Source organism: Idiotropiscis lumnitzeri, chromosome 16 (assembly GCF_059441095.1).
Source record: "Idiotropiscis lumnitzeri isolate Australia: NSW breed Sydney's pygmy pipehorse chromosome 16, RoL_Ilum_1.0, whole genome shotgun sequence".
NCBI classification, from domain to species: domain Eukaryota; kingdom Metazoa; phylum Chordata; class Actinopteri; order Syngnathiformes; family Syngnathidae; genus Idiotropiscis; species Idiotropiscis lumnitzeri.
In genome coordinates, this window is record NC_142406.1 from 14,720,688 (window position 1) to 14,733,143 (window position 12,456).

The 12,456-nt window shown below is 43.0% G+C and overlaps 3 protein-coding genes across 4 annotated transcripts; 2 read left to right on the forward strand and 1 right to left on the reverse strand.

Annotated features, from left to right (window-relative positions):
• The first annotated feature begins 89 nt into the window (after positions 1-89).
• kdf1b (keratinocyte differentiation factor 1b) lies at positions 90-3,537 on the forward strand. The gene is made up of 4 exons (XM_088318613.1): positions 90-247; positions 1,012-1,913; positions 2,161-2,247; positions 2,382-3,537. Exons 2-4 carry the CDS (start codon positions 1,031-1,033, stop codon positions 2,477-2,479), a joined length of 1,068 nt encoding a protein of 355 aa, XP_088174739.1. The 5' UTR covers positions 90-247; positions 1,012-1,030; the 3' UTR covers positions 2,480-3,537.
• kifap3a (kinesin-associated protein 3a) lies at positions 3,532-6,771 on the reverse strand. Its single transcript, XM_088318612.1, has one exon. It carries the CDS (start codon positions 6,729-6,731, stop codon positions 4,314-4,316), a length of 2,418 nt encoding a protein of 805 aa, XP_088174738.1. The 5' UTR covers positions 6,732-6,771; the 3' UTR covers positions 3,532-4,313.
• Positions 6,772-6,852: 81 nt separating this feature from the next.
• On the forward strand, positions 6,853-10,419 carry nudc (nudC nuclear distribution protein). Of its 2 annotated transcripts, none has more exons than XM_088318615.1 (9): positions 6,853-7,064; positions 7,452-7,529; positions 7,601-7,804; positions 7,895-7,966; positions 8,298-8,408; positions 8,489-8,683; positions 8,754-8,837; positions 9,472-9,590; positions 9,655-10,419. In XM_088318615.1, the coding sequence occupies exons 1-9, from the start codon at positions 6,990-6,992 to the stop codon at positions 9,704-9,706; spliced, it is 990 nt and encodes a 329-aa protein (XP_088174741.1). In that variant the 5' UTR covers positions 6,853-6,989; the 3' UTR covers positions 9,707-10,419. The 2 variants fall into 2 exon arrangements, with proteins under 2 accessions (XP_088174741.1, XP_088174740.1); XM_088318614.1 differs by having other exon boundaries at positions 6,855-7,064; positions 7,892-7,966.
• The last annotated feature ends 2,037 nt before the right edge of the window (positions 10,420-12,456 follow it).

Here is a 12,456-nt window from a genome sequence, read left to right on the forward strand (position 1 = left end):
ATTACGCGATGACGGGACTCACCGCGGGTCTGGAGCCACATTTTACTTTGTGGACGCCATGACCGGAAGTCCTACCCCGTTACCTGACGCTCAGGTGCACTATCAAACTGTCGACAAGCTAACTTCCCGAACGAAGAACGACCACAACAAAGTTTCTATTCTCGATATGTATTAATAGGACATGTTAAATGACAGGGGAAGAGTGCAGCGATCGTTTACGAGTTACTACGTGGACGAACTGTGACTTGTAAGTCGTGTTTACTGAGATATTCGTCAGTACTGTAATGGAGGAAAAAGAGTGACGTCGCCCCCGTGAAAGTGACATTTATTTTGATACGCCGACGGGAATATGGCCCATTAAGTTTATCGTCCTCAGTTACTCCAAATATACTAAACTCTTACGAAAACGTTTATTTGCTTCTTTAGTAATAATAACTCATTGTGGGGCGAAACGTGCGATCCATTCCGCGACGTTAAGAATTTTGTTGATGATTGATTAGTCATGTCTTGGAAAAACAACCTGACGTCAGCCATGACGTTTTTCTCATATATTATACATTTTCTTTTTAAAACGAAGACAAAAGTATATAAATTCTATACATCCACTTTCTGAACCGTCTATCATTCCTTATGCTTTATGAACCCATTGGTTGATTGTCAATGTACCCCAATGAGGAAATGTAAAAATGAAAAAAAATAAGAGATTAAAAGTCAAATCAAGAAGTGCTTGCTCGCAATCACATTTGCACTCTCCCATAAAAATAAAGATTGGCAAGGGTTGAAAGATGGCAATTTCACTTATGGAGACAGCACTTCATCACATAATTAGCAGCTCTCCTTCCTGTTTGGCTTTGTTTGACATGCTCGTGCTTATGTGTGCTTGCTTGAAAATGGCTGTTGATATTTTTTGGATAAGAATGTATCCCCAGCGATGAATTCTTTGTGCAAGGCAATAAAAAGCAATTTTCCCAAAATTTCCCTTTTAACTAACATCTCTGTATTTCTATCCAGACCCCAAAACCCTTAAACCATGTCTGTAGGCGGTGTGGACAACGCGAGAGAAAGCTCGAGGCCCGGCAGCTACAAGCGAGGACCAAGCCAAACAAGCAGCCGCGGGTCTTCATCCTACAAGGAGCACTGCATGGACCCTGCCGAGCCAGAGCTGGAATCCCCTCAGAAAGACTCAAACGGGAAGGAGTGCGACAACTTCCTACCTTCATCAACCGAGCGATCGCCTGCCACCCAAAACTGCAACCCCTGTGCTTCTCCACAAGCTTGCAGGACTTTAATGTGCAGCGTCCTGACATGTGGTCTGTACAGAGTGTGCCTGCGAGCGCCATGTCTAGCACCCAAAGAGAGCGTCCCAGAGGAGCCGGAAAAACTAAGCCTCCGTGCTGAGAATCCGGCAGATTGCCAAGAGGAGGAAGAAGATGATGCGGACTGGCTGGGTGATGTCTGCATCGCCGGAGTCAAAGTGGACAGCCCGAGGCATTATATCGATGACGACTCTGTGACATACGTGCCTCAAACCCAGCCCTGCCACCCATCCCTGGACGAGGTCATACGACTGGATGACTGGGAGGACGGCGAGGAAAACGTGGACTCGCTGATCACCAAGAAGCTGCTGGAGCTCTACACCGAGTACCAGATTGAGGAGTTGGCTCGCTGCACCACGGACTCGGTGTTCCTGCGCAAGAGCAAGGCCATCAACCAGCTCATCAACTCACTGGCCGAGGAGCACCAGATGGACGAGCAGGAGGCCGAGTGTCGGCTGGTGCGCGGCATCATCCGCATCAGCACGCGCCGCAGCAAGAAGAAGAAGCGGCCGGTGGCCTCGCGCCCGGAGAGGACGCTGTCCGATAGCGGCAATGAGACCATGAAGGACAGCGGCTCTTTTGCGTTCAGCAACAACAGTAAGTTCCACCACAGTTGAATTTATTCCCTGAGCAGTGCTCTCTGTATAAAAAAAAGTAAAATCAATTTATTTTCTGATTAATTGTTGCTCGTTTGCAACTTGTGCTTTTGACACATTTAACGCTGCCACTTTGATGAGCAGCAGAGTTGCAATTTTCTCAGCAGCGAAGATGACAGTAGAGTGACTTTTCTACCATGCCAGCGGATAATTGCTTTCTTTGCTTTTTTTTTTTTTTCTTCCCAAAGACGACTACAAATCCAATCCAAACATCCAAATATCAGAATTGACCTCCTCTGACAAGTGTGCCCGCGACATGTGGCGGACCAACGGAGGTGAGAATTGCCTTTCATTTATTATGTGTGTCATTTGCCTCACAATAAATCACAATCTCTTGATGCCGCTCTGTGAACGAGGCAGACGCCAAGTGCTACTTTCCTATCCATAACTTAGTGTTTTGTTTCCACAGGTCACCCGTCCAGCTCACCGTCCACCAGCTACTCGCCCTCCCACACGGAGACCAACTCGTCAGGTGTCCCGCTCATTTGCACGTCCGTCAGAACATGAATCTGTCCACAAACTACACGGGGTCCTCCATTTACAACAGAGTTGTGTTCCTATGGCGACGTCATCTGAACTTGCCCGCAAATCTGAAGGCGCCGTCGTCCAAGTCATTGCAATCCGTAATTGTAGAAAGACCGATTTAGCTTGTGAAATATTAAACAATCAGATGGACAGATGTCACTGACGATGTATTCCCCTGGTGCGACGCAAACTAGCTCATTTAGCCAGCGCTGTTTGTAACCTTTGACCTCTGCGCCGTTGTAAACCGAGAACCCCGCAAACCCTTTCAAGGAGCCATAATTGCGTGCCGATGACACAAGTGAACTCAGGGCTCTGTGTTTAATATTTACCATGCGTTTGCGTGTACTTGATTTTTAAAAACCTTTTTTTTTTTAATTGAGCGGCACATCGCCAGTCGCTCGATGTTTTCTTTTCTCCACCTAATTTATGTCTTGTGGCTGCTGCATTTGTGTCGCTTACGTAGCGCCATCAAGGGAGTTGCCTGGTTCCCGATAATCATCCTGACAAGTTTAAATGAAGCGAGTTTATTAGTGGTTTTGTGGCCGTGTGACCAAACCACTGTTGATTAGAAGTTGTTACTGTTCGTTTCTCACATGGCGGCTTATAAAAAGTTGTGGGAAGTCACCCACCTGCCTCTCTGCGCTCTTATCTGGTGATTACTGGGGACTTGTGCGCCTTGGGTTTTGCTTGTGATTTTATTCTTTTAACAAAAGATGTATAGATGCAGATCAGACTAAATGTTTTTATAATTGAGGATGTTTTTTTTTTAAAAACAAAATAATTAAGTGGTTTAGAAAATAAATCCAGTGAGGTTACGTATTGTCTTTTTTTTTTTTACTTTTTATGTATTAAGCCATCTGTTGACTTGTTAAAAAAAACAACTAAACCAATGGTGTCAGGTTGCGTCATTAATATCTAATTAAAATACAGATTTAATAATGCTGTTATAATAGTAATGTGGTTATTGATTCACACTTGTGTACATTGAAATGCAATAATCACAAAAATAATAGAAGCACGATAGAAAATAAAAGTACACTTTCATTTCATTTTTTTATTGGTTTCACGTTAATTATTTAGTCATGCGAACCTACAAGTGAGACAATAAATACGAGCTAATGAAAACTTGATTTGCAGCAAGCGAAAACAAACACAATTTCTTTGTGAATTACATTCACATAAAGTTTACAATTGACACAAAACGAGAAACAGTTTCTTTCCGAGAGCCATCTCCATTCTGAACTCTCACACGCACACGAGAACACCCTTACCTTGCAGAACAGCATTGTGATGTGTTTTTATATCCACTATTCAGTACTAAATTCCATTGCACTCTCTTATTTATTTATCTAATTTATATATTTGTCTGTATTATTGTTGTATTGCACTGGAGAGGGGAGCCCTCTAATCACGTTGCACACTTGAGTACAATGACAATAAAGGGATTTCTAATTCTAATTCTAATTCTAAACTGCAAGATGGAATGTAATACTAAAGACTAATTCACAACAAAGTGCACATTTGCTGGAGACAACAAGCGATTACGTTAGATGTCCAATGGGAAGTTGCCTTTCAAATAAGGTTGCAAAGGACTGTAACTTGCGTACTGCAAATGCATAATTAGAAAAAGGATTCATCGCTAAGTCAGTATGACATGCTGCTCGCTTCAACTTGCTTTAAATGACATTGGTGTTCCGAACATTCAATGTGTTCAACATTTTTGAAATTTTCCGTTTGACTGTGAAATTCTACCAAACACTGAATTCTTTACTCTTTGAATATTTCTTCGCAGCTTTAGGAGAACGATGACGCCACGCTAAATGGCCGGATCAGTATTGACGTTGGCAAGATTCCACGTCAACTGGGAGGAGGTGGTGTAGTTGAAAAGCTGCTCATCAGGTCGAAAGCCATAAGCGCTGACCGGACGATCTGTCGGACCGTGGCCTGCCGTGGTAAACTCATCCGAAACGCTTCCCATATACGACGGGCCCAGCTCTCCGTTCTTAAAGTTTGCGTAGAACTCGGGACTGATTGCACCATCTGTTGAGATGATCCCATCGGCACTGTATAAGAAATCAGGTCTCTCGAGAATGTCTCTGTTCTCAATGAAGGAGTCGCCATCGTCGCCGTAGAGTAAGGACTCGCCTGTCTCATCCATCTGCCGGTTCTCCACCATCTCAAGCCACTGGCAATTGTACCAGCGGAACTTTTCATTCTGAATTCTCTTCCCCCACTCGTCGTCGTACTCGGCGATGATATCCAGCGTGTTGTCGCAAACTTTACGGATCTCCGCGTTGCTGTCATCCATCAGGTCGATGAGGTACGTCGGGGCCTGTGTGTCTTTGATGAGGACGTCTCTGGTCGCTTTGTGGAAGACCATTTGATAGAAAACATAGACGATCTGACAGACGAACTCGTCGTCCTCCTGTTGGGCGTTGAGCAGCTCAATGAGAGCAGGGATGATGCCAGACTTGGCAAGCATGGCCGCGCAAGAGTCGTCCATGGACACAGTGCCAATCAAGATGACCACCTCCAGAATTAAATCATCCTCGGCCTCACCTGGTTTAAGTCTGTCTTTCAGGTAAGGCACCAAGTTGTACTCTTTAAGAACCAGCGCCCAGTCCAGGTCAGGAATGGTCAGATTTGCAAGCGTTCCGAGACACTCAATCACATATTCTTCAGCTTTTGCCACGTTGATCTGAGCCGCCAAGTCCCCGACGTGGTCCAGGAATAAGCTTTTGGTCGGACCGTTGTGCTGGGAAATATTCCTGATCATCTTCATCACCAGAACGTCTTTCAGTTTCACCGAGCGCTTCATCAGCATCTTCAGACCGTTTCCTTCGCACATAACTTGGGCATTGACCTTATTAGCAGCCAAGTTGATGCACAGCGAGATGAGTTCAAAATCCATCTTTTGCTCTCCGAACTCGTAAATCGTCTTCATGAGCTGTGGGATGCAGTCGGTGGTGGCAAACATGGACTTAAATCTGTCCTCCATGCTGATGTGGTAGAGAATGCACATGCTGAGCTGTCTCTGGCTCTCATCAGCCAGCAGCGAGGAGAGTTTGGCAATGAGTCCAGCTTGGACCATTTGGTTGCGCAGAGCAGTGTCAAAGGAAAGGTTGAGCAGTAGGCGTAATGTCATGCTCAGGAGGTCTTCATGCTCACTTGGAACCAGCAGGGCCAGCTTCTCGACTGCAAGTACTTCAGCCATGTCATTCTTGTTTTCCAAGAAGATGGAAAGTTTCTTGAGGAAGGAGACGACCACCAAAAGTAGATCTTCATCCTTCCTATCCAGAATCTTCACGAGCATGTTCACTATGTTTTTGTTCCTCATCTTTAGTTCTGTGTGAGTGTCTTCAGCGAGGTTCAACAGCAGGCATAGAGAAACTCTGAGAAGCTGCTCCTGCTTCGTAAGAAGGCTTTGATACTTTTTGAGGGACTTCTCGTGCTCCTTCTTCAGATTTTGGTTCTCGGTAAATTCCTCGTAGGCCTTCCTCTTCCTTTGGAGCTCATCTTGCCACAGGTCATACCTCTTGAGCTCATGTTCAATTATGTTCATGCACAGGGCCCCGATCTTGAAATGCGTGACTAGTCCGTGAAACTGTGAAAAACTCGAGAAGCAGAAAAAGATGCAAATTATGGTTGTTGCCAGGTCCACGCTTTGCTTCCAGTCTTCCCTCAATACTCGAGCCAATGCCGCCAAAGCCATCTCATTCTGCTTGAGTTCCTCCAAGTTGTCCGGGTTACGGGCCAGTTGAAAGATGAGTGTGGCTCCCCTAATCTTCTCCTGGATGTCCTCGTAGAGCAGCTCCAAATACTCGTCCATGTTGTTGATGCTCGCCTCCTCGTTGAGCTCCTCACCTGCATAAGGTGCGAAATCTCGAGGGGAGGTGTGTTTTTTCTCTTGGTCGTCATTTGACTGCCTGCGGGTTTGAAGGTAAAACAACAGCTGCTCGACCTCATTAAGCTTTGAGGGATGAATCAAATGACATTCTTCCACCACTTTGCGAGCTAACGACGATGTGTCGGTGTTAGAATTCAAGCTTTTCAGGCGAATGATTTTCTGACACTCTTTACGACCTCCAACCATGGCATCGCCCTGCTCTCCGAGTATCGTTGCCTCTACCTCATACTGGACCACGATAGCTTTCTCCGTCGGGTGGACATCGAGTGTGCATCCCTTCACTTTTCGTTTAAGATACCGCGGATCTCCATCTTGCACACCGTCCATGTTTTCGTCCGCTTGGATTTCTCTAGAAGGACCCACCCGATCAATACGTCACTTCCGTTCAAACCAATGTCCTCTTTCTATTGGCTGTCTAAACTTTCACCTAAAATCCGTCCTTCCGATTGGGTTCCTACGTAAGAGGCGGGGCTTGTTTCCAGGAAGTGATTCGCGCAACACAACCAGGCCGACCTCGTTTACCGTTTATCTGTAATTCAGTCATTTAGCTTTGCGTTTCGTCCCTTTTTCCCATATTGAATAATAATGGGCGACGACGAGGAGAAATATGACGGCATGCTGATGGTTATGGCGCAGCAGCACGAAGGCGGAGTGCACGAGGTATTGAAGTGGACGCTTTTGTGACGTGATTCAAGCTAACGGTCAGGCTAACGTGGTTGGCTATTAGCTAGGCGGCGCACACGCCTTTTAAAAGCATATTCGGTGTTATTAAAGCTCGTGTCGTGTACAATGTGTTTTATGAAAGCGTTGAATATGTTATAAATTCGTGTCATGGACAATATATTTTGTGAGACGGTACACGTGTGAAATCGAGAATGAAACATTTAAATAAATCTTCCTAATATTAAAAAAAAAAAGTCAGCCATTTTATTTTTGTGTACCAAATAAATGTACCAACTGCAACGATTTTGACATTTCTAGTGGGGGCGGGGGGCAATATTTCATATCAAATTCTCATTATTTAACATTGTGTACTTCTGTCTCCAGTTAGTAAATACATTTTTCAGTTTCCTGCGGCGTAAAACAGACTTTTTCACCGGTGGTGATGCAGGTGCCGCAGAAAAGGTGAGTATGGTTCGCAATGGCTGTCTAACGTGTTGTTAATCACATATTATAGCTTCTTTTTGTCTTTCTAGCTTGTCAAGGATGCTTTCGCCCGCCAAAGTACAATAGCAAAGGAAGCGCAACGGGAAAAGCAGAAGAAGCAAGAGAAGGAGAGAGCCAAGCGGGCCGCTCAGCTAGCCGAGGAGGAAGAGCGCAAGAAGAAGAGCCAGGATGCACCCAGGATTCAGGAGCTGACTGACGAGGAAGCGGAGAAACTTCAGACGGAACTCGACAAGGTGATTCTCTTGTTCTCTTTCCTCATGTGAGTTTTTCCCTTGTTCTTCCTTGATAATCTTCACCACCATGCTTGTATCTTGCAAAAGAAGAAAGACGAGAAGAAGGTGACGGAAACTGAGAAGGTGGACAAGCCAGCGGATAAGGGCGAAAAAAACAAGGGGGTGAGCATATGAACATTCACGCACCTGCCCTTTCAGCATGTTGACTCCCACATACATTTTTTACAATATTTTAGAGGTTGACAACTAAAAGTAAAAGTGACATTTCCTCTCCCTTCGCAGATACTTGCATTTTTGCTGGGTCAAAATATGTATTGTATTATTTAAGAATTAAAAAATATATATCTATTAAAAAGAGAGCAAGAATATGGCTGGTTAAAGAACACATTTATTATTCTTGTTTTTACATGGATTAATTTGACCCACAACAACAGGCGAGTTCATGCTGCTCTGTTAAATTGTGCTGACTTGCAAACTTCTTTTACATGTCCAGTCCGACTCGGAGGAAGAGGACGAGAAGGACAAAGACAAACTGAAGCCAAATGCAGGGAACGGCGCCGATCTGCCCAGCTACAAGTGGACCCAGACACTATCCGAATTGGATGTGCGTGTTTCAAGATAAAAGTGCGTTCATGATGCTCAAACACGGCAAATCGATCTGAGCTCGTGTTTTACCGCCCACAGCTGACTGTGCCATTCGACGTGAAGTTCCGCATCAAGGGCCGAGACGTGGTGGTGGACATTCAGCGGCAGTCCATCAAGGTTGGCCTGAAAGGTCACCCGCCCGTCGTGCAGGGGCAGCTCTTCAACGAGGTGAAGGTGGAGGAAAGCTCCTGGCTGTTAGATGACGGCAAGGTGGTGGTCGTCCACTTGGAGAAGGTGGGATCGCCTTTCTGCTCTCATTGGGAAGGAGCTCAAACAACGACTGACCTATTGTGTTGAATTACAGATTAACAAAATGGAATGGTGGAGCAAGGTTGTTGACACGGATCCGGAAATAAACACAAAAAAGATCTGCCCAGAGAACTCAAAGGTAACATCAGTTTGAAAAATATCTCTCTCAAACTGTTCGCGTCCATGGACTGTTATGGGGTTACTCTGAAAAGAAAACATCTTTGGAAAAATGTCATATTACGTAAAAAAACAAAAAGTAAGTATGGCTGACGTTATTAAACATTTTTTTTAATTGCGTATTCTGTTCATTATCCCATTGATTAAGTAATTAATCGTATAATAAGTGATTTTGCATGGATACCGCAGGTAGAAAAGCCGTATACAAGTGAGCTCATATACCCTTTTTATAACACGTTAGTGTGGGGTGCAGGATTTATTTTTGTCCACTTGGGGTCACTATCATCACATTCTTCTGTTGTCTGTGCTTTTGATGCACATGGCTTTAAATGGTAGACGCGAGAACCAAATCACATTTTCGCAATGTTTTAACACAAACTCCCATCATTTCCCAAGATAAAAAATTGAAACATTAAAACGAATTAGGATTTATTTATTTTTTTAGAGAATTATATTTCCACAGAAAAAAAATACAATAAACTGTCATAATTAAGTCAGATTATTCCAATAAAAAATATTCACTATTAGGTTTATAAAGTCATATTATCCCAAGAGAAAAAGAATGTCATATTAAAATGAAAACACCTGTGGACCAGCTGTCTGACCTGGACGGAGAAACCCGCGGCATGGTGGAGAAGATGATGTACGACCAGCGGCAGAAGTCCATGGGCCTCCCCACATCCGAAGAGCAGAAGAAGCAGGACATCCTGAAAAAGTATGCTTGTACTGAACCAAACTTGCCCGAGCGGCCGGCGCTAACTGTGCCGCTCTGCCTGCAGGTTCATGGAGCAGCATCCCGAGATGGACTTCTCCAAAGCCAAATTCAGCTGAGATCTGCCGTGTACGTGTGTGTGCGTGTTTGTGTTTGTGTCCACCACGATGCCTGGCTGCACATCAACTCGTTATGTTTTCATTCACATCCAGATATCAAGTATCTCTCATCTCTGTTCGAAGGGTGCAAATTGTTTTGTTAATAAATCAAAGCATTGTGGTTAACTATTTAGTTCCTCTGTAGTCTTGTTATAGATTGAAATCACCACACGAGGACGTTGTTAACCCCTATACGTATTTGAACTTTCTTTAAGACTACGGGTGATCAGCCTATCCCAAATACGAGTTAATTAAAAAAGAATGTTTAATCCACGGATGATTAACCAGCAGAGAGGAACCTCCAGCCCAATTCAAATACGGCACAGAGGAATTAAATAATTTTATCTGCAAATGCTCTTATTTCATGAAAAAGGGAGGAATGTGTTTTGCTTTCACTGTGAATTTTTTAAATGTATTTTTATTCATTTATTTTATTTTTTTTAATTTAAATTTTTTTTTACCAGAAGTAGGCCAGCTACCAGATGGGTCTAATACGGCACATTAAATCCGGCCTGCTGTGCATTTCTTAACACAAGTGAAGAAACTGAATAATACAAATTAACTTATTTTTATTTATTTGGTTTTTATATCTTAAAGTCAATTTTCCCCTTTTCTTCAGCTAAAAACAGCATTGACTTGGATGTCCTTTGCTAATATATCGCATACAAACAAGAGCACGCTTTCCTCCTTTCTCATGTGAACGCCACCATTGACACGCGGTTCCCAACCCGCCGTGTTTCTCCCAACGAGTTAAAAGTCTTGTTTCTCACTTCTGCGCACGCTATCATGCGCCACTGCTAAAATGTCACTCTCGCCTCCGCAGCAGTTTGCTGAACAGTCGGTGCGAGGGGCCGCCGTGCGTTAGCTTATGCCGGCTAGCAAATGTTCCTCGTGTGTGGAATTGCGCGCGCGACCCCAGAACACGCCTCAGGCATCTGTTACTTTTGCAATATGACGGCTCATTATGGACTGAAGGCCGGACGGATTGAAGCTATATTTAAATGAATGAAATCATAATTAAGCATTATTGAATTAATCATACAATTAAGTATTAGAATTTCAACTCTTTCTTGCTGTAAACGTCTGACAAAATAAAAAAAAAATGCTCTAATGCATTTCAGTTAATTGCATGAAAATTACTTAAGTCATGAAATAAAATACATTTAAATTCAAAAACATTTTTAACCCTAATGAAAAACAATATAAACACAATGCCATGATGAATTTAATTGATTGAATTATTAAAAACAACATGAAAATATATATATATATATAATTATACCATTGCATCAAATTGACCCTATTTTAAAAAAAAAATTGAATAGGAAGGGTTTTATAGAAATTAAAAAACACTGTTAAATTTAACTGATTATGATAATAGAAAATAAACACCCAGAAGTAAAATAAAATTGAATTATATGACTTATCTCTGATGTTTAATATATTTAAAAAGAAAACAATAGGACCACATCAGTGTGGGTTGAAACTGCTTTAATCACAATGGCGGAAAAAAACAAACGTGTTTACTCAACTGTAAAAAACAGGACAATGAACCAAATGTTTTGCCTGGTAAGAACGCCCACAATTTAAAAAAAAAATAGTATCACATGACACAAATTGCGCAATATGCTTGATTTGTTGTTCGGAACATTGTGGTCTTAATATCGTACAGACTGGACACGAGTAGCCACGGCGGCGGCGATGGTGGTGCAGGGGCCCGATGGTGGGAAGGATGGGGAGGCCTGGAGGAGGGGAGGTGCTGTTTGAGGGCAAGGAGGCGGAGGTCTCGTCCAGTCTACTCAGCTGAGAGCAATGTCTCACCAAGGTAGCAGAATTTGTTCATTAACGAACACACACAGACATCAGAGGGACAGGCCCGAAGAGGTTCTGCAAACACACCTCCCCGCAGACAATTCCAGACTCCATGGCTTTTTTTTTTTTTTTTTTTGGGCACTCGTAAATCTCCCACTGTGGCACCAGAGCAGAGTGTCCTGCCGCCATCTTGAAAACGGTGTAGCAGGCCACGTCACTTCTTTTGTCTTTTTGTGTGTGTGTTTCCTCTGCTGGTAAAGAAGAAAAATGTAATAATTACGGAACAGGAAATGGTCCAAGCCAATACTCTCATTAGACGTCATGGCTTTAATCAACTCCAGAATCCTGCCCAGACCTCCCCCAAAATACATCAACAAAACAAAAATTATAATGTGTTTTTAAGACAGTGTTGTACTTTCTAAAATAAATCCAGCAATTATTTGAAAAGAAAACAGTTTATGCATCGTGACTTCATGCAATGGGCATTGTGTCGTTTGTCCACCAGGGGGCAGTATAATGCGGTCGGTCAATACTAAAGATCATTGCAACTGGTAGTTTTGTAAACTGCATGAGTCGTTTTTGCAGAGGATAAAGAATATGAGTGTGAATTGAATTGTCACGATCATAAATCGGACCAGATCACATGATTTTCATCTACCGGCTGATATTTTTTTTTTCTTAAGTCATGAATCAAATATTTGCAGACCTACAGCCGTATGAACAATTATCATGTCGGGATACCTTTATCTGAATTTAAAAAAACAATCAGAAAATTTGGATGTGCTTTTTTTTTTTTTTTTTTAAATTTATTGCTGAGGAAATGGATTGGAAATCTGTATCGGGAAATACTTAACTGACTCGGACTTGGACTTGGGTGCAAGAAATATGCGATCGCACAT